This window comes from Platichthys flesus, chromosome 19 (assembly GCF_949316205.1).
Source record: "Platichthys flesus chromosome 19, fPlaFle2.1, whole genome shotgun sequence".
NCBI classification, from domain to species: Eukaryota; Metazoa; Chordata; class Actinopteri; order Pleuronectiformes; family Pleuronectidae; genus Platichthys; species Platichthys flesus.
Window position 1 is genome coordinate 18,231,036 of NC_084963.1, and position 22,012 is coordinate 18,253,047.

General features: G+C 42.2%; 1 protein-coding gene across 2 annotated transcripts in view; it reads left to right on the plus strand.

Moving 5' to 3' along the window:
- The first annotated feature begins 2,136 nt into the window (after nt 1-2,136).
- rasgrf2a (Ras protein-specific guanine nucleotide-releasing factor 2a) overlaps nt 2,137-22,012 on the plus strand; it is a 38,382-nt gene continuing 18,506 nt past the window's right edge. For both annotated transcript variants that reach the window (XM_062413461.1, XM_062413462.1), the window contains exon 1: nt 2,137-2,842. In XM_062413461.1, coding sequence (XP_062269445.1) covers nt 2,564-2,842 — 279 coding nt within the window. In that variant the 5' untranslated portion in view covers nt 2,137-2,563. The remainder of the gene's footprint in view (nt 2,843-22,012) is intronic.

The following is a 22,012-nucleotide window of genomic DNA, read 5'->3' on the forward strand; positions in this document are numbered from 1 at the left end:
AAGGTCTGTCTGTCTGCATGTGAAACGCATATCTCACTAACTGTTCACCCGGCTTCACACTTGAATAGTGTATTAGCAGTGTGGAATTTGTCTGTATATAAATATTGGCTAAAAAATCTTCGGCAGATAATAAATGTATCTACAAATAAACCAGGTGAACAGACTATTTATGAAAACCAGCACACAAACAATAAAAAATGACTGTATGAGTGTATTGTAAAACTGTTTGAGGAGGACTCACTAAAGAATACTTCTTCATAGTAAGCTGAATGCAACTCATTCAGTTTCCACAAAAACATTCTGTACTACTTTACTTGGTGCAGGAGTCAAAAGCCTTATTAACACTCTAGGCAGCATGTTTACGTTCTAAACATATGTACTCAACATCTGGTTGGTGATGCTTCCCAGTTAGCTTTCTCTCATTGGCTAATGGGGATTTCTACTCACGTGTCCAATCGCTGTTCTTTTCATACACCATCGGTTACCGTCGGTAACATTAAGATTATGTCGGTAAACCCTTCACATTACAGGATCATTTGGCCGGATAATCTGTTCTTTTCTTTAGTGATTTAGATCCAAATTTAATCCTGGGTACACACTGTGCTTTTATTAAGCTTGTATGTTGTGTTAACTCACATGCTCCGATCCTCTGTTTCTGCAGAAACTGTGGCCTTTTATCCTAAAAACATATGGATCAGCTGAAAGACTATGACATGGAGCACGTTCTGAACATTAACATGGAATGCCAGTCTCAATTATTTCTAAAAAAAAATCTGAAAAATTCACAAAAGCCTGCCTTACTTCTGCTGCAACCTTCTGTTTAAGTTTCAGTCAAGCCACAACATGTCAAATAAAAACGATCTTTAAACAGTGGGCATGTGGGAAATAAGACAAACCACTGTACAAAGTTCCTGACCTGCCAGAAAACCATTGAAATTGATTGTCTTATAGTCAGATTTCTGATCATTCAACCCTGCGTGATCTGACATGAAATTCTGCCGGTTTATAAATTTAGCTAAGGTTAAAGAATGTAATGAGCAAGACTTAGTTGGGGTCAAACTCCAGAAAAATAGTGTGAACATTTTCCAGGGTTAAAGACGCTTTAGTTAAGGTTCCCTGTTTGTTTTTTGACAGAGAACGTCTGTTGACTGGGCCATGGGGACATAACGCCAACAGTTAAGAAATAAGATACATTTATTGGTCCCACACACATGACATGCAAGGGGGGAAATTTGTTCTCTGCTATGACCCATCTGGTGAACACAGGAGGACACACAGAGCAGTGGGCAGCCATGCACGGCGCCCGGGGAGCAGGTGTTGGGGGAGTAAGGTGCCTTGCTCAGGGCCACTTAGACAGTGGGGTGGGGTAGGCACTTTGACAGTGGGGAACAGGTCCAGGTGTTGTCCATCCAGGTATGTTTTTTTTTTGTTGCTCCGGAGACCACCGTTGGATTTTCTGCCACTAGTCCAACGCCTCTTCAACAGGATATGTTGCACTTAAAGACACTCACTTGGTTTGTCTAACCCAGACCTGCTGAGGCCTCCCACACTCTGGAATACATTCTGCCACAGAATTACTTACAATACTTTGCAAAAGTTCTAAGTAATGTATTGGATTTCTTGTAACAAAGTCATCAGAGATTTATTCTGCAGCAGGACAATGAGACATAAAGAACAATCTTCAGAGACAAGAAGAACGACGGGTCCTGTTTTATGAAATACATAAAACATCTGAAGATATTCAGGCTAAACACATGGTGTGAATGATACTGTTTTTAATCTGAATATGAATGTCGTGGTTCTGGATACTTGGATGAAACCACAGGAGCAGTATGGAGGCATGTTGTGTTTTTCATTTTTTCTCTCTTTTTTTACATCTGAAGAGTCGGTCACCATTTACTCGAATTGTATTGGATTTGGCTGCAACACTTTTCGCAGACTATATCCAACCTGCTGTGAGTGATCCCCTCCCTCACGGGGGTGTTTGCTCCTTCGGGTGCTCCTGTTTGCACGTGCACGCCAAGGGGGGGCGTTTCTGGGCTCGTACGCTAAGACGCGGCGCAACGAAGCGCGGCGGGCCATAGCAGCGCTCGGCGGCGGGTCTGCAGCGACCTGTCTCTTTAAGTCGGTGTCAAAGCCGATTAGCGTTGATCTCCGCCGCGATTCTGTTTTCACCGTCTGTTCCCTCCGTCTATTTTGGTGTCGCGGTGCCGTCGCTTGGACACGCTTTCTCCTTTTCCTTGTTTATTTGATCTAATTTTGCAGAGACACTCGTTGGCCCGAGCCAACTCCGCATCAAAGTTTGCAGCCCGCAGTGAAGTGCGGTGGTTTCCCGTAGGCTCCGCTCGTTGGGACAGTCAAATTCCCAAATGTGATGAAAGGGATGTGACACTCAAACTTTTCCTACCATGGTAAGCCTGGATTACCTTTCCCCGCACAGCGCTTTCTCGTTGGTATCCCTCCGCTGAAGAGACGGCCAGTGAGAGCGGACCTGGGGACGGGATGCGATGTGACTGTCTGAAGTTGGCACCGAGATAAGAACACAACCCCGGGGGAACGTAAAATGCAGAAGAGCGTGCGGTACAATGAGGGCCACGCTCTGTATCTGTCGGTGGTTGCGCGTAAAGAGGGCTCCAGGCGCGGCTTCCTGAGCAAGAAGACTACGGAGAACAGCCGCTGGACCGAGAAGTACTTCGCCCTGTATCAGAACGTGCTCTTCTACTTCGAGAACGAGCAGAGCGGGAGGCCCTCCGGGATTTACCTGCTGGAGGGATGCACGTGCGAGCGCGCACCGGCGCCCAAGGTCTCCGCCATCAGCAAAGAGCCCATGGAGAAACAGCAGGTGCGTCCCGCCTCACCCAAGTTCATGTACTGGCAGTGCACAGCATATAGTACAAGTACACGTCCTGCATCCCCACTCAAGTTAAATAAGTACTTAAGAGGTTATTATGTGCAAAATGTACTTATAGTAGACACACACGTTTGTACATCTATCTCAGTAAAGGCATTCATTGATAATTATGTCAGGTATCCATTCTTTAGCACCTTAACCTAACCTTCACCATCAAATTAAATGTCTTACCCTATCCATCTGAAAATTAGCCTAATTCTAACCCTTAAACCAAGTCTTAACCCTCAAACAGCCCATTCAAAGTTGGTCTGAAAGTTGGGATAGGCCAAAATGTCCTCCTCACTTTCACAAATGGTCCTCACTCTGCATGTTGTAGGCTCAAACTGGTCTTCAAAAAGAAATCTGTAAATATACACACACGGCCAACTGAGGACAGTATATGGTATACATAGATTTCTTTACCCTCACGTCAACTATTTACCAAACTCTTACCCTTACCACCCAACCCTTCACATAAACAGTTAACAGACAACACACAATGAATACACAGGTTGGCAACAATTCATTGGCTTCAAAAATAAGTTTGGATGTTTTCAGTAAATATATGAAAATCTTAGCCAAGGTCTGAAATGAACCAGATTTATGAACTGAACCCAAAGAGTTTATAAGTTTGAATATAACATTTTTATCTGCAAAAAAAACTAGTATAATAAACCGAAAAAAACACCAAACGTGCAGTAAAAGGACTATTATTTCCCACTGAAATGAAGTGAAATAACTTTACTATGTATCAAGCTACGATTTAATATTTGAGTATTTATGTTCCGTTTTCTGTATGTGTGACAGAACGATCTCATCTAGGGCTGCAACTCATGATTTATTTTATTGTCATTAGTCTTCAGTTTATTTTCTTAATGAATGAATGAATAAATCAGGTCACTAAAATTACAAAAACTTGAGAAAAATGACCCCTAGTTTACATCTTTCAATGAAGATCTACAAATATTTATAAATACCAAGTAACTTTCAGTCCAGTGATTATTCATCCAAAATGTTCAGCTATCTTAATACCATCTTAATAGTTTCAACCTGATCCTAACAGTGACTTTTTTAACACAAGAGGATTTTGAGTATTTAATTTTGTTAATTTTGTTAATGTTGTGCTTTGGAAACGTTTGAAGTTTTTACGAGGAGAAATTTATTTATTTGCATCTACAAGTGAATTAGCACTGACTTTGTTTCACTTTGCTGAGAAACTTCACCTTCTATAAACGTCCATGTTTTACAGTAGAAGATGAGTTGCTTCTCTGCCGTCTGTTGGTGTGGAAATAAACACAAGCTCCCAGAGAACGTGATGAGTTCGGCATAAAGAGCCTGGAACTAGTGGTAACTTCACTGTAAACAGATTTCGTGCTAATGGAAATAGTTGTGTTGCAGGAGCTATAGAATCATAATGCTAATTTTAAATGACCCATATTTGTTTTATTGCTGCTGCTGGATATAAAGATGTGTCTCTTCCCATCAGCAGCTGGCAGAATGCAGATTCTTATTAAATAAGCTTGTGTTCTCTGAGGGTAAAACCCTAATTTCCTTCCACTCATGTGACTCCATGGTTCTGTTCAGATACAGTTTGTTTCAATTATTAATTTTTTTAGATAAGAGCTGGATTACATGAGTCAAATCTAATCTGATCATTACAAAGGTAATCTGTCACGCCTTGTTAGATACATGCTGCCTGTGACATTCTGACCCAGTCGTGACTTCACATGCTGCGTTGATGGGGCAAAATGAGCAGACATGCTTTAGTGGGGTGGAAATCTACTGAGCTATACAAAAAAAACTTTTATCAAGCCCCTGCAACAAATGAGTAAATCAAATGTTCAGAGGATCAATAATAATAAGAATAAAAGCAGCTTAAGATTTAATAGATGCAGGTGTTGTCAGTGGAGAAGAAACAGGAAAACCAGTTGATCTATTTCCAGATCTTGCTGCAGTTTAAAGCCTGAGGTGTAAAAAGTACTGAAATATTGTACTCGGAGTAAAAGTACCTTTACTTTGATGAAATTTTACTTAAGTAAGTCACTTAGTTACTTCCAACAACTTGATGTGGGCCGCTCCTATACAGTGCAAAAAAGGACAAAGGGTCATAGATCCAATCCAAAAACATTTATTTTTAATTAAAGGAGAATCTTTACAAATATAAGTGCAATGACATCAAACATGTCAAACATTAAACGTTTAACATGTCAACACAGCATTTAAGAACTTTTGGGAGGACATGTCAAGACATGAACCAGATGACAGCTAAAATAAAATGTTAAAATGCTGCTGTCCCAATTTATATTTAAACTTTTGGTTCAACTTTGGTCCACCTTTAGAGCACTAGTCTACAGACTTCTTGTTGAGTTTAAGCATTATATAGCTGCTGCCTCTTTTGCGTTTGAAGGCAAACTGCTTGCTGAGATGTGGCCACGGGTTTTCTTCATCTGCTTTAATCTCAACTGTCGGAAAGTTTGATGCTTCTGCTTCTTGGTAGTCCGCAGCTTGTTGGTCGTCCGCAGCTTGTTGGTAGTCCGCAATATCATCCTTCTCTAGCTCTCCTGACTCGGCACCGGTGGCTTGCATCGACTCCATCATCCACTCTATGCAGCATCTACCACCAGTGTTGTGCAAGTTCACACCCCATGAACTAGTTCAGAGTTCAGTTCATAAAGTAAACATGAATAGTTCACGTTCATAGTTCACCATTTAAATTCTGAACTAGTTCATAGTTCACGTTCATAGTTCACCATTTAAATTCTGAACTAGTTCATAGCCTCTCCTTGAACCGTCACCTTATCGTGGTGGAGAGGTTTGCGTGTCCCCGTGAACCTGAGGGCTGTGTTGTCTGGAGCCTTGTGCTCCTGGTAGGGTCTCCCATGGCAGAGTGGTCTCAGGTGAGGGGCCAGACTAAGAATGGTTCAAAACCCTCAATGAATATCGACAAAAGAGGAGATGGGACCCAGCCCGGAGGAAGCCCGGGGCCCCCGTCTAGAGCTAGGCCCAGACGGAGGGCTCGATGGCGAGCGTCTGGTGGCCGGGTTTGCCACGGAGCCCGGTCGGGCATAGCCCGAACAAACTACGTGGCACCCCCCCTCTCTTCATCTCATGGGCCCACCACCTGTGGGAAGACCCGTTGGGGTCGGGTGCGCAGCCACATGGGTGGCAGCGAAGGTAGGGGGTCTCGACGGACCAGACCCGGGCGGCAGAAGCTGGCTCTGGGGACGTGGAACGTCACCTCGCTGTGGGGAAAGGAACCGGAGCTTGTGAGGGAGGTGGAGCGCTATCAGTTAGATCTGGTGGGGCTTACCTCCACGCACAGTCTCAGCTCTGGTACCGTACTCCTGGATAAGGGTTGGACTTTATTCTTCTCCGGAGTTGCCAAGGGCGTGAGGCGTCGGGCGGGTGTGGGGATACTCATAAATCCCCGGCTGAGCGCCGTGGTGTTGGAGTTTACCCCGGTAGACGAGAGGGTCGCCTCCCTGCGCCTAAGGGTTGTAGGGGGGAAAACTCTGACTGTTGTTTGTGCGTATGCACCAAACAGCAGTTCAGAGTACTCGGCCTTCTTGGAGACCCTGAATGGAGTCCTGTATGGGGCTCCAGTAGGGGACTCCGTAGTTCTGCTGGGTGACTTCAACGCCCACGTGGGCAACGATGGAGACACCTGGAGAGGCGTGGTGGGGAGGAACGGCCTCCCTGATTTGAACCCGAGCGGTCGTTTGTTATTGGACTTCTGTGCTAGCCATGGATTGTCCATAACAAACACCATGTTCGAACATAAGGGTGCTCATAAGTGTACCTGGTACCAGAGTACCCTAGGCCGAAGATCAATGATCGATTTTGTGATCGTGTCATCTGATCTGAGGCCGCATGTTTTGGACACTCGGGTAAAGAGAGGGGCGGAACTGTCAACCGACCACCATCTGGTTGTGAGTTGGATCAGGGAGTGGGGGAAATTTCCGGATAGACCTGGTAAGCCCAAACGAGTAGTGCGGGTGAACTGGGAACGTCTGGAGGAGGCCCCCGTCCTAGGTATCTTCAACTCACACCTCCGGCGGAGTTTTTCTGGCATTCCTGTGGAGGTTGGGGGCATTGAGCCGGAGTGGGCGGTGTTCAAAGCCTCCATTGCTGAAGCTGCGGCGGCTAGCTGTGGCCTCAGGGTCTTAGGCTCCTCAAGGGGCGGTAACCCTCGGACACCGTGGTGGACACCGGTGGTCAGGGAAGCCGTCCGATTGAAGAAGGAGGCCTTCCGGGATATGATATCCTGGAGGACTCCTGACTCGGTTGCAGGGTACCGACAGGCCCGAAGGGCTGCAGCTGCTGCCGTGTCGGAGGCTAAGCAGCGGGTGTGGGAGAAGTTCGGAGAGGTCATGGAGAAGGACTTTCGGTCGGCACCAAAGTGTTTCTGGAAGACTATCCGGCACCTCAGGAGGGGGAAACGGGGAACCATCCAAGCTGTGTACAGTAAGGATGGGACTCTGTTGACCTCAACTGAGGAGGTTGTCGGACGTTGGAAGGAACACTTTGAGGAACTCCTGAATCCGAATAACACGCCCTCTATGTTGGAGGCAGAGCTCGAGGTTGATGGTGTTTCATCGTCAATTTCCCTGGTGGAGGTCACTGAGGTGGTCAAACATCTCCGCAGTGGCAAGGCCCCAGGGATTGATGAGATCCGGCCAGAAATGCTAAAGGCTCTGGGTGTTGAGGGGCTGTCATGGTTGACACGCCTATTCAACATCGCGTGGGAGTCGGGTACAGTGCCAAAGGAGTGGCAAACTGGGGTGGTGGTTCCCCTGTTCAAAAAGGGGGACCAGAGAGTGTGTGCCAATTACCGGGGCATCACACTTCTCAGCCTCCCTGGTAAAGTCTACTCCAAGGTGCTGGAAAGGAGGGTTCGGCCGATCGTCGAACCTCAGATTGAAGAGGAACAATGCGGTTTTCGCCCCGGACGTGGAACTACAGACCAGCTCTTCACTCTCGCAAGGATCCTGGAGGGGGCCTGGGAGTATGCCCATCCGGTCTACATGTGTTTTGTGGATCTGGAGAAGGCGTATGACCGGGTCCCCCGGGAGAAACTGTGGGAGGTGCTGCGGGAGTATGGGGTAAGGGGGTCTATCCTCAGGGCCATCCAATCCCTGTACCCCCAAAGCGAGAGCTGTGTTCGCGTCCTCGGCAGCCAGTCAGTTTCGTTCTCAGTGGATGCTGGTCTCCGCCAGGGCTGCGCCTTGTCACCAATCCTGTTTGTGATATACATGGACAGGATATCGAGGCGTAGTCGGGGTGGGGAGGGGTTGCAGTTCGGTGGTCTGAGGATCTCGTCACTGCTTTTTGCAGATGACGTGGTCCTCATTGGATCATCGGCCTGTGACCTTCAGCACTCACTGGATCGGCTGGTGGCCGAGTGTGAAGCGGCTGGGATGAGGATCAGCACCTCTAAATCTGAGGCCATGTCTCTTAGCAGGAAACCGATGGATTGCTTACTCCGGGTAGGAAATGAGTCCTTAGCCCAAGTGAAGGAGTTCAAGTACCTTGGGGTCTTGTTCGCGAGTGAGGGTACTATGGAGCGTGAGATTGGCCGGAGAATCGGAGCAGCGGGGGCGGTATTGCGTTCGCTTTACCGCACCGTTGTAACGAAAAGAGAGCTGAGCTGCAAGGCAAAGCTCTCGATCTACCGGTCGATCTTCGTTCCTATCCTCACCTATGGTCATGAGGGCTGGGTGATGACCGAAAGGATGAGATCACGGGTACAAGCGGCCGAGATGAGTTTTCTCAGAAGGGTGGCTGGCGTCTCCCTTAGGGATAGGGTGAGAAGCTCAGCCATCCGTGAGGAACTCGGATTAGAGCCGCTGCTCCTTCACTTAGAAAGGAGTCAGCTGAGGTGGTTCGGGCATCTGGTAAGGATGCCCACTGGGCGCCTTCCTTGGGAGGTGTTTCAGGCACGTCCAGTGGGGAGGAGACCTCGGGGAAGACCCAGGACTAGGTGGAGAGATTATATCTCAACACTGGCCTGGGAACGCCTCGGGATCCCCCCGTCAGAATTGGTCAATGTGGCCCGGGAAAGGGAAGTCTGGGGCCCCCTGCTTGAGCTGCTCCCCCCGCGACCCGACCCCGGATAAGCGGATGAAAATGAGATGAGATGAGACTAGTTCATAGTTCAGTTCATTTCATAGTTTTAACGTGGAAAGTGAGAATGAAAGACTTAACTTGTTTTTTTAAAGAAAACTTTATCCATCACTACCCCTTGCCTTAAAGGACCCATCGTATGCCCATTTTACCACAGTTGATATGGTTCCTTGGGGTCTTAATGAAATGTTTGTAACATATTTTGGTAAAAAACCACAAGGATCATTTAAAACAGCACCTTTTTACCCTGTCTAAAACAGCTCTCATCAGATTGACCTGTTTTGAGTGCCCCGCCCCCCTCTCAGCAGCATCCTTCCACACTGTAGAGTCAACGTTCAGAGGTGTCCCGTGGGGTCTCCGCCTCGACGATCGGCATGTTATTTTTTGGGCGTAATCCCATTCGACGCCATCTAGCGTATCGTTTCTGACATAGAGGAACCACAACAAATCGCAGGAGTTGTTTTTTTCCAGAGTTTTTGGGAAGGTAGACATGCCAGATACCCAAATTAATCTTAATCTTAAATTTTACTTAAGTAAAAGTGAAATTACCCATTTCAAAACTACTCAAAAAATTACAAAGTACACAAAAAAACAACTCAATAACAGTAACTTGAGTAAATGTAATTAGTTACTTTTCACCTCTGTATAAAGCACAACAATAACATTAAGCAGTCGCTGGCAATGAAATGCTTGAGTCACAGTCTCTCCTCTAGCAATGCTCAAGTAATTACAACCAAAAAATTAAAATAGAAATAGTATAAAATTTGGTTTGGTGGAGTTATTGCAGTTCAGAGGAGTTTCAAACTCATATGGCCTGGGGGAAGAAACTGTCTCTAAGCCTGGTGGTTATATCAGATATTCTGTATAGTAATGGAAGTCTGGGTAGACTTCTTTCTTTTTGCCCCACAGCATTAATAAAAATCAATGTATCATAGACAGAGACGGCATGAATGTGTTACCTGTATTTTCCCCACGACCAACACCTGGGTCCTTTTTCCAGCAGGGATACCCTTATAGTGCAGCCTTAACTCCTCAAACCTAACTGTACCGTAGTATTTCTAAAGTATTTTAATACTAAGCAGCTAACAACTAGCTTTTTTACATTAAAGGGGACATATTATGCCCATTTTACCACAGTTGATATGGTTCCTTGGGGTCTTAATGAGACAGTCAAATTCCCTTAGAGCTTTACAAGTTTTATTTCAAAAATAACAGTAACTTAATGACTGCCGGACAGCCAATAGAGAATATAAATAAAAATGTGCCCTATTATTGTATAGTCCCTGTCAACTGCACACCAACTGACAGATTAAGAAATGTATACCACTTAGGCTACTTTTACACAATAAATAAAAGGTAAATTAAATAGAATGAACGTTTACTTAAAATATAGACTTTGAAATAGACAAAAAGTAGGCTATGCTTCACTGTTGTTTGCATTACTTCCCTTATTTATCTGTCAATTAGGTCAGAGAGCGATGAAAAATACCATCACTCTTTTTTCGAGAGCTGGAGTTGATATCAACACTTCTTCTTCAAATCGACAATTCAGACCCCAAAGATACTCAGTTACCGCTAAGACCAAGAAAAGCAACACATTATTCCAGAAGCTGATTTTTTATAAGCTGAAATTGGCATTTGTTACTCAAATGCTTGAATTAGTATTTTGCCTTTGTGACACTTTTAAAGTATAGATGAAGTAAACAAAGTAGTAACTATCTCCAAAGTTCAAACTAGATGGGCGTTTTGTTAAGTGCATGTGTCTACCAAAGCTAACACACTAACTTGAAAGGTTGAAGGGTAAAGCAGTTTCTGAATAATCCTGTTCACAGACAAACATGCGACATGAAAAGTCCCCATTGCAGGACTAATAAAAGGACTTCTTATTCTTAATCTTCTTAATATAATGTCGTTGGCAGAGGTTATAATCACAATAAGTGGTTTGAACATCAGTGACGTGGTTGTTGATGTATCAAGAAGCAGTGGTCTGTCACTGTGCAGCTGAGAGGAAGCGCATGAAACAGCCAGGCTAAAGGTAACAAGGTGCACAACACAAAAAGTTGGTGTTTGATCTCAACCTAATGAGGCTACTCTGTGGTTGTTGTCTACAGGTTAGATCTAAGGCTGAGCTTCAATGGATCAAAATTAAAGTCGTACTGATGTAGCAGCAGTCTCTTGTCTCCATGACTGAGTCTGGTCATGATAATCTGGTTAATTAACATGACTCTGATCAGTTGGTTGATCTCAATATGCAAAACCTGCCCTTATGTTCTGTGTTCCTGTCAGAGCGTGTAATGATGCAAAAACAGCTCATGTTCTTAAATTAGATTTTACTATTTTATGTGCACCAACACTTCTTCAATACTTCAAAAACTGGTCATGGCAGCAAATAATAACCAAATAATTTAAAAATAAAGAATGATCCTCTTCAAGGTCAACAAATTCGGTGAATCTCTAGATCTTGAGTATTACATTCTCTCTCAAATCTACAATTCAGTAACTCACATTTAATCTAAATATCAAGTAATTTCTTTTTGAAGTATGGCATATTTTTTGGATCAGTTATATATCAGTTGAATATTTAAGTGTTTAAATAAATCCGGGGGACATTTCAGTGCCTTTATTTAATTTGTCATGTTTGTTGTTTGCTTCCATTTTAGAATTTAGTTTTATTGGCATGATGCTCCGTGTTGCTAAATGTACTTTTGTTTGGGTCAGACGTTTAACGCAGGGCGTTTAAAATGAAACCTGATTAAATGAAAATATAAGTTGGTGGGCTATCATTGGTCTTTGTTTGTAGTTTTCAAATTGGTAAAAACATGGCTGCTATTTTAATACAATATGGCTTAGACTGCTATGCCAGAGGTTTTCAAACTCAGGGTTCATCTCACCAAGGGTGTGAAGATGTGAGGCAACGATACACGTGCTACATGCTAAGCTAGACTACACAAGTTTTGAAAAAAATGTAAGCTGGTTTCGGCTGTAGCAGTTTTTTGAAACATTTAATTTTGTTATCACTATTTTTGGAGTTATCAATGTGATTAGGGAGATTGAAGATACTAGTCATCAACTTGCTCAGGTATAATGAACTTAATGGTAGAAATGGAATGTGTGAGATACTTCTGGTTGTAGAATTGTGAAAAACATGGAGTTGAATTTTTGGAAGGATTTGTAGAGCTTGGGAAAAGACACAACTTTTCTTTTGCTTATAATATTTCATTTAAGAAGTACATTTCACCACTGCACTGGTTATTTTAATGTCTTATTTGTTAATATGGGCTCTGAATCACATACACACATTTGTCATAGTAATGCACAGGTCATTACTTACACAGACATTTATGTGGTGTTGTCACCTGGTGAGCACAATGTTGGTACCCTGAATTGGATTAGTCTAAGATGGAGTGAACTGGCTGAAATGTGAAGTTACAGCAGACTTCCCGGGTGTGATTACTGTCTAATGACCTGGAAACATGGTGAGCCAGACTAAAAGCTGATCTCATTGAAGATCAGGCCTGAGATTATTGTTTTGCTGCACCAGTCTGTAACTCTCTGTATATTTCAGAAAACAAAAACTCATTGTTTAACATTGTTAAATCTCACTATTCCAGTGTGATGATATGGCAGTGATGTTGAGGTTAAAGACACTGCCACCACATTGTTGTTCAGATCTGCACAAGATGGAATATTTCTGGAAGAACAACTTCTATTCAGACTACTTAAAATTCACTTTTCACCTGCCTAAATACATTGTCTTCAAGTGGTCTGGATCCCTGCTGCTGGATTGTCCAGGTTCCACAGGTCTTCTCACGTCACACCCATCTGAGCATCCTTACACTGGCTTCCTGTCCCATTCAGAATTATTCTTATGATATTTGTTTTCACATATAGAGCACTGCATGATCAGACGGCTGCTTACAATGCTGACCTGCTCCATCCATACAGCCCAAGTAGGTCACTGAGGCCGTCTGACCAGGGATTACAAGTCATTGAAGCTACAAACACTTTAATCCACAATTGGAATCTATGTGTTATTATTGCATAAATTTATTGTGTATACTACTTTTTGCTGTTATTTAATTTATATGAAGCGCTTTGTGTCTTTTATCGGAGAAATGTGCTGTTTTAAATAAAATTTAACTTAATGTATTATATTTTCAGAATAACTATATTGAAACTAAAATCCAGGAAGTGCAAGCTGTAAAACACGTCAGCTCTGTGGATAGATATCAAGTCTCAATGATAGTATGTCTGCAAACACAGACTCTATAATCGTCATTACTCGCTGGAACATGAGCTATGAGTCATCAGCCCCTTCCCCAACAGACAGATATGTGCCTACAAATGTCCAGGTCCAAGCCAGTGCAAACAACTGAATGATGCTTTAAAAGCTTGGGGATACGATAACTGGACTTTTGTGAAAAAAGGTTACACGCTGAACAGCGACACTGCAGGTAGTCAGGATAAGAAATACTCTGGATTATGTGAGAAACTCAGAAAATCTTCAACAATCACCACAGTCAGGTGTTTTTTTCCAACCCACAAGCACACTTAAGCCTTACACATATATACATATTACTGTACAAATATCTACACGTAAACCCCCCTCTTTCAAAGATCTCCGTCCACATGACATTCTTTATTTAATATCTCCGATAAAATCTACATCGATACATCAAGAGAAGAACGCTGGGAGCATGCTCAGTGAGCTTATTTTCCAAAAGGTATTAACTTCAAAATTAAAACAATAGCTCATTAGTTTTGTATTTTGGTTAGGGTTGGGGTGTCCACACGTCTTCAAGTATCCACTCTAAGCCCAGGTTCTCTTGATTCAGCAGTTTTCTTTTCTAAGAATCTTCTCAGACACTATTCTGCAAGGTTAAACTTCACAGAAACACAGTTATATAATATTTTCAGTACTAATTTATTGACCCATTTGAATATGAATTCCCATTAAGATGACTCATATGTCTGTAAGTTGTGTAAATGTCACACCTTAACAAGCAGTTATTGACTTAAGACACCACTGAGCCACAGAACAGCTATGAAACATGTTTTAATATTTGTTAGAAAACGGATACATGTTTAAACATCCAGCTGACAGAGAACAACATGAGCATCAAAGTCCTGTTTCAGGCATAAAAATAATTAATATTGACTGTTGCTTTCACACTGCTGTGAAAACACGTCACATTCTTCCTGAACTGTCTTCTGAATGGTCCACCTCGTTCCCCAGTTAGACACTGGTTTAGTATTTCTGCTGTTTGATGTCAATTAAACGCTAAATGCTAAATGCTCTGTATTTATATAGAGCTTTCCTAGTCTTGATGACCACTCGAAGCTCTAACCTTTTTTACCATTCATATACTCATTCATACAGTTCATCTATGTGCATTAGTTTTCTCTATGTGATGCAATTTTTGGGGATTCAGTATCTTGCCCAAGGACACTTTGGCATATGGAATGGGGAAGACAGGGATTGAGCTGGCAACCTTCTGGTTGGAGGACCGCTCTACCCTTGGGCCACAGTAATGTGCAGTGGTTTTGTCAGGGTATGGTTGTTAAGCAGCGGGACCCAAGATGCAGAGGTAGAGTTTTAAAGAAAAAGTGTCCTTTAAATGGGAAAATGTCCAGCAGTGAAAACAACAAACTGAGAGACCTCAAAAAGTCCAAACTGAAAAACCAAGAGCACACAGGGGAAAACACCAGGAATTTACTAGAGACGGACATGAAGCAGAGGATGACAGGCACAGGAGACGGGGAATTTAACGACAACGAACCGACTAGTGGAAGCACAGAGATATATATACACAAGGAAGGCAGGGGCAATTGAATACAGATGGAACACATGAGGACTGGTGCAGACAATCACAAAGACAGAGAGTGAAGAAAGAAACACACAAGGAGCAGAAATTACAAAATAAAACAGGTAACAGAACACAGGCAATGGGAAAACATGACACACAGAAACAACTAACACAAAGGAGGTAATGATTAAACTGAAAACGCTCTTCATAAAGAGGCGAAATAAACAGTCAGAAAACAAAACCATGACAGTTTTTCTTTCAGCAAAACTAAAAAAAAATACCTAAAGATGATAAAATAAACTATGGGGGGTTATGGACGTTTCCTGGAAGCTGTTGAAAGGAGAACTCAGGCAGCAGCTGATGTCTTATGCAGAATATTTTAATGTAGACTTGATGCATCAAGCAGACGTGGAACAATATACAAACGCTAACAGAGTAACGTGAGCAATTGTCTATAACCAGACCTTGGGTACTGCTGTGAGAGAAGAGAGAATCTGTGGAATCAGCTAAAATGTCAATTCCTCACTATATTATTTGTTCATGCAAATTTCAATTTACACACACTCATCAGATTGGTGTTGATTCAAAATAAATGAATCTCAGCTGGGTTAGGGTTTACCCATACACCACCTGACAGATGTGTTTCCATAGTGATGATGCTTGATTAGTTGAAGTGGTTTATGTCCTGTGACACATTCAGCAAGTTGCACTTGGTAGAAACACAGAGATGTGAAGTAAAGGGAGACATTTGAAAGTGTTAGTTAATGTAGAAACAGTAGAAACAGTCAGTGATGAAGATGAGGAAGTCTGTGGTGGTGGTTGTTATCAGATTTAAGATTGATAATACAAAGCAGAAACAAATGTGGACAGTTTTTCAGTTACTGTATATGTGGTCCAATGAACACGTGTCTGTTTTGCTCTCACGTTAGAGATATGATAAAGAGTTGTGTTGCATTTAACGCATGTAAAACCAGAGGAAGAATGTGTGCAGGTCGAGGCAGGAATCTTTTATTGACTGTGAACATGTGACTGTGTTTGTGTTTGTGAGTTTGTATCTAACATGTGGCTGTGCTCCGGGAAGCTTCTGCACTGGACTAAGAATAGCATCCTTGCTGGTCCTTTTGCCTGCAGTCACTGTGTGAATACCAAGTCAACACAACTGCACTTCACACACACAAACTAATACACACTGCTGGTACCTGTGCTATTTCTAGCCCACCTTGTATACTGGAATGAATCCGTCTTTCTCTTTGTGTACAACTCATCAGTTTTACTTTTGTCTAAGTTGTGTCCTGAAGGGAGTTGTTGTAGGTGTTGGGACCAAATGATGATTTCGATAAGTCAAAAACAATTACAAACAGCATATGTAGCCATAAGTGTAAAAAAGGACAAAACATAATAGTTAAAAATAAAATATAACCATTCAAATAATCTACAATAATCAACAATCTTCAGATTTTCTTCCCCTTAGATTATCAACAGAATAATTTGCAGCAGGTGAAGTTACAGAACTACAGAAAACATTACGACGAAAACATGACTCAAATTAACATATTAACTACAATACTACTATATTTGTTGCAAAATAACGGAGCAAATTAAAACAAAATTCATATATTTCCTGATTTCAGCCAAACACAAAAAGTTTTTGGATATTTAGCCTTACCTCTGAGTTTAAAACCCACATTGAAAAGGCACATAAAAAACAGAGAGATGGAAACTAAATGACAATTTAAATTTGGAGAAAAATTAGTGCCAGCTTAAGAGGTAAAAAAAAAACAAGAAAAATATACCTTCAGTTTGGTTAAACATATATTTGTTGCATATTTTATCAGTCGTACAACTGAGCAGTCCATGTTGTCTGAGAGAGTTCCATCCCAGGACATCAGATCTTGTCCTCTGTGCTCTCTTTACGTGAAGAGGAGGTGAAGCGTGTAATTCAAACACAGTAGCGTCGTCCTGATTATACTCAGCATCACATTTCGTGTAATGCTGAGTCTTCCGCAGTGAGAGCTGGTCTGTGCACGCCAGACAAATGAACTGATTTGTGAGACTGGACATAGCGATGACTTGTGCAGGCCAGGGCAAGGCTTAAAGCTCCCTCTGTCTGTCTCCCTCTCATTGTTATGTTATCCTCTAGCTTAAATCAGGCCTGTGGCTGGGGAAGCCGCATTAGCAATGCAAGGAGCTGTACAAGCCTTGATGGTTATGTAAACCCTCCCTCCCTTCCCCCCACCGCACAAACACACACACACACAAAAACACACACATGCATATGCACAAACAAGCCCTTAAGCTTCTCTCTGGTCCATAGCTGGCACACGCTAGGAAGTCTCTCTTACCCGCTTATCGTTACATCATTACTATACAGGCCTAGATGTCTCCATGTGGCAGTGTGACAGGAAAGTGAGTCGTCAGATGTTAGAGTATCATTGAAAAAAACATATGCAGCAAGGTCCTGATGTCACTGTGACTCCTGTGCAAAATCTCTGGCAACTTTTAAAAAGAGGCATATTTACAAAGTATATGTGTCATCTGCCCCCCCCCCCCCCCCCCCCCCCACACACACACACACACACACCCCTTTCAGTATCAATGTTTATCCTCCGTACTTGTCAGTCTGCAGTGGACTGGGTCTGCTCTGTTTTTTACAAATATGTTTCTAGCATTGTTATATCATTACTTACTCTCTTAATTCATAATTAGATTTATTTAGATAAGTAGACAAGATGTCAAATGTGTGAGATTAATGCTGCAACTTTAGTTATTATTATTTGATTATTATCTTTAATATGCACTGATTGATTTTCTCCATCTATGTCCAAGGTGTTGACTACAGATGTAGTTTTCTTTGTTCAAACACAAATATATTCACTTAACTATCATATATGACACAGAAAGTCATAAAATCTTCATATCTAGAAGCTTTAATGGAAAATGTATCACTTTTTAAATTTCAAAATAGTTATTTTATTGTTGATCAATTAATAGACCAGTCATTGCAGCTCTAGTACATTATATACACTGTTTCATTTCTATTTAAAGCTGCTACATGTAGGTTTTGGCTTCCCAGCTAATGTTAACATTAACAGCTGTTTACATAATGATCTATCAGTAAGGATCTGGCTGACGTCCAGCATCAAACCATGTTTCTTTATTCACCAAGTTTTGTCTCCACACGTGGAAAGCAACGCTCATGTTTTTTTTTACTGTTTTTTACTGGCTTAAATGTCTATAGCAATGATGATAATAAAATCCACATTACAAAGTGCTTCACAGTGGTTGCGAAAATGGAGTCATAAAATCATCAAAATCAAAATGGAATAGGTCTAAACTATTGGATGATCTTTTCACTTTCTGATAGTGAGTCACTGTAGCTCAGAGCACATATTAGATGATTCATTATTAGACTCTGTCTCCTGACCAGAAACTTCATTTTATTTATTTTTTATTTTCTAGTCCAGGCAAAATTAATTAAAGACAACAACGTTGTTCTTCCTGTCTCAGATATATATATGAAGACATATATGAACAGATAAAATATGTTTGCTTTACGTTTTTGTTATATTTTCAATATCTGTTACACCTTATTTCCATTAGCATTAGATCAGCTCTAAATTATATCAAATATGTGGCTTAATGGTACAGTGTCATAAAACATTTCCTAAAGGGTAATGGTGTCACACATAAACAACATAAATAACTTATATTTATCATATTGAAATACCAGTAGCCTCCAAACACTATGTATAATATGGAATGTTAAATTGTATGTCATGGAGCAGTCATAGTTAATGTTTTATGAAATAAACAATACACGGTTCTCCTGAAATCGCTTGAAAACACAATTACATGAAACATTGTGTTTTGCCACCGCCTTTGGAATGTGTTCATGCATAAACCCATGGAAATCCAAAGTCTGCATGTTCAGGTTTACATAAACACACATGTACTTTCTAAATTATGTATGCGCTGATTAAAATATCCAAGTAACCCCAAACAGGGATAAGCAGTTATAGAAAATGGAAGTCTTGGAATCTTATAAATGTTTCCCCTAAGTACCTCCACAAAGTTTGTAAAAAATCACATCTTACGCATATTTAACTATTACCACACATCTACGTACAACATACATATGACATGATGTGAAATATACTCACATCCTCACACAGATCCTTGCTGGTGCTCTGTGGAAAGGTTCATTGATCAGTGGTCGCATTTAGAGGCCTAAGTTACAAATTTCTTTGTTGAGTTAAACACTTCTGACTATGTAGTTACAGTTTCCTTAGGTAAATACATTCAACAGTAGATGATTGCATCATCATTTACACTGCTGCAATGTCTGCAGACTGTTTTAATTTCAGTGGTGTGTTAAGTCTGTTGAAGAGGCTCAGTACAAACAAGGCCTGTACTGTTTGAATTGTCAGTAAAGTTTTTAAAGGGGACGTATTATTAGCCTGACGTTGTCAGATCACAATTCTAGTCAGAATGTGAGTCTGAGACCGCTCCATTGGGCTGTGATTATGGGGCGTGTTTCAACTGACCAGGAAATAAAATTCCTCTTCGCTCAATTGGATAGACCTACATCCAATCAGAGCAACGTAGTATGTGACGTATGTTAAGCAAAGCATTGTGAGTTATTTACTAACGCCGGGTTCACACCGGACGCTGAAGCGATGCCGAAGCGACCCTTCAGCGCAGTGCCAAGCCTTAAATAACAGCTGGCTCCCATCCACTCCCATGTTAAAACTTTGTGCGGGTCACACCGGAGGCTGAAACGCTGCACCAAGGCTGCCTCGCGCCGTGCAGGGATCGTTCTGGCGTCGAGTCTATTTTTTGCGCTTGACTCGAGTGTATCGCACCAGGAACACACGATTTTAAACTATATTGATGACATATTTTATGTGATATAAATGATCAAATATGCATCCCATACTTTGAAGTCCCCTTCTGTTGTCCTGGAGTTTTAATATGACCAATGACATTATTAAATGTCCCCCTCTGCCCATCCACTACAGCCACACAAGCAGGGATACAGATAAAAAGAGAGAGAGAGGGGGCTACGTATTCTCCACATAGGCTTGAGTGGAGAATACGTAATTTACCCTCGACACCCGACATTTAACGGAGCAAACAGCGGAGAAGTTCTTCAACATGGATGACATTAAATTAATAATTGAAGTGGAGAAGTACAGTAAGTTGTATGATCCTTGGAACATGTTGTATAAAGACAACACCAAGGAGGACACATGTTGGGACGCTGTTGCTTAATGTTGGAGCAACAAGTAAGTATATGCTTTTAATCTACTGGATCAACGGGTGATATTATTAGCGCTGCCTGGCGGTTCAGCGTCGCTTCAGTGTCCGGTGTGAACAGCCAAGCGCCGGCGCAATAGGGATTAGCGCGGTGCTTTGGCGTCGCCTCCACGTTCTGTGTTCCTCTTTTAAAATGAATGCGCTGTCGATGTCTTCTAAAACAGACTCAATGGCAGCATCTACACATCTCAGCTCTCCAGCGGCAGGCATGTTTGTTGAAAATGAATTCAACCCAAGGGCACTTTGATGACGTGGTTGATTACGTTACCGTTGATCATCTGTCCATCATCGTATAAAGCCCGCCCTGACAAACTGATTGGTCCGGATGATTTCGAACCGGGCATAATTTCTCCCCAACGGAGCGACTCCAGACCGAACTTCCATACCTCAAATGTTGTGGGCGGGGCTAAGTTTGTCTGGCATCCAGGCTAACATATTATGCCAATTTTACCAAAGTGGATATGGCTCCTTGGGGTCTTAATGAAATGTCTGTAAAAAACATTTCATTAAGATGAAATGTTTTTTCATTGGGGGGGGGGTCCTGGAACACGTTCCGGTGCTATTTTCCAACAAAGCTCCACAAACAGCTGTTTTAAGTTATACCTGCTGTTTCAACCTGGGCGACACACACAGAAGCAACGACTCGGGTTAGCCTGCGAGTGCATTGTTTTCTATTAAACTTTGGGAGAGCGTGGCCTAGGGGATAGAGCGGGTGTTCTGCAACAAGAAGGTCGCCAGTTCGAATCCCACTCTTTCCCATCTGCATGCCTAAGTGTCCTTGGCAAGATACTGAATCCCTAAAAAATGGCCCCTCATGAATGCTGAGTGTTCTAAAAATGTATGTCGCTTTGGACAAAAGCGTCAGCTAAATGACATGTAATGTAATGTAAAAACACAAACTAATAGCAAACTAGTCACAGATCGATAATGATCCATCGAGCCCGAGCTGAGGAGGGGGCTTTGGCTCGTGACTTACCCCGACCGTAGGCTCTGCTTCTCGGCCAGATCTCCGCCTCTCCGCCTCTCACCCCGCTCACCGGCTGGTTAGCGTCCCCACTAGGGCTAGCTTCCCAGCTAACACCCGCCACCTCGAGCTGAGGAGGATGCTGTGGCTCGTAACTTAACCCGCTGTGACGTCAATTCTGGTCGTATTCCCATTCGACGCACTCTAGCGTATAGTTTCTGGCATAGAGGAACCACAAAAAATCGCGGGAGTTGTTTTTTTGGGACGGTAGACATGCCAGATAACCAAATTAATGTGTAGAAGCACTACAAAAGTGGATTTTTCATAATATGTCCCCTTTAAATAAACATTCCCACCCATGGGACACTCTGGCCGTGGCTGCATTATTTCAGGTAATCTGCATTGTGCATTGTCGCATCAAGAGGAGTTTGGGGTTAATGTTGATGATGTTGATGAGATGAAAGCGACAGATGTGGCTTTACTGAGTGTCTGAGATGTAAAGTGCATTAAAAATGTACAACTGATTAATAACATTCTATATGAAGTGGTGTGTGTTTCCGCTGCTTCATGTTGTATTGATTCATGAATAGTCACCAACTGTGTTTTGGGTTGTCCCAAACTTTTGCATTGATATCATTTCAAAATTATCTGTCAGCATACTCTCTCAGTCATCACCTGTGCTCTTAAGCTAATAATTTTTCTTTAACAACTAGTTATGTCAAACTGAACCAGTTATTTGTCTGAATAATACTTTTTTCAAAGTCAGGGTTGACCTCAGAGCATGTGTTCAGTTTATGTAAATCATAAATATACACTCCTGATCAAAATCTTAAGACCAGTTAAAAAATTTCATGAATTTGCATTTTGCACTGTTGGATCTTAGGAAGGTCTAAGTAGAGCTTCAAAATGCAA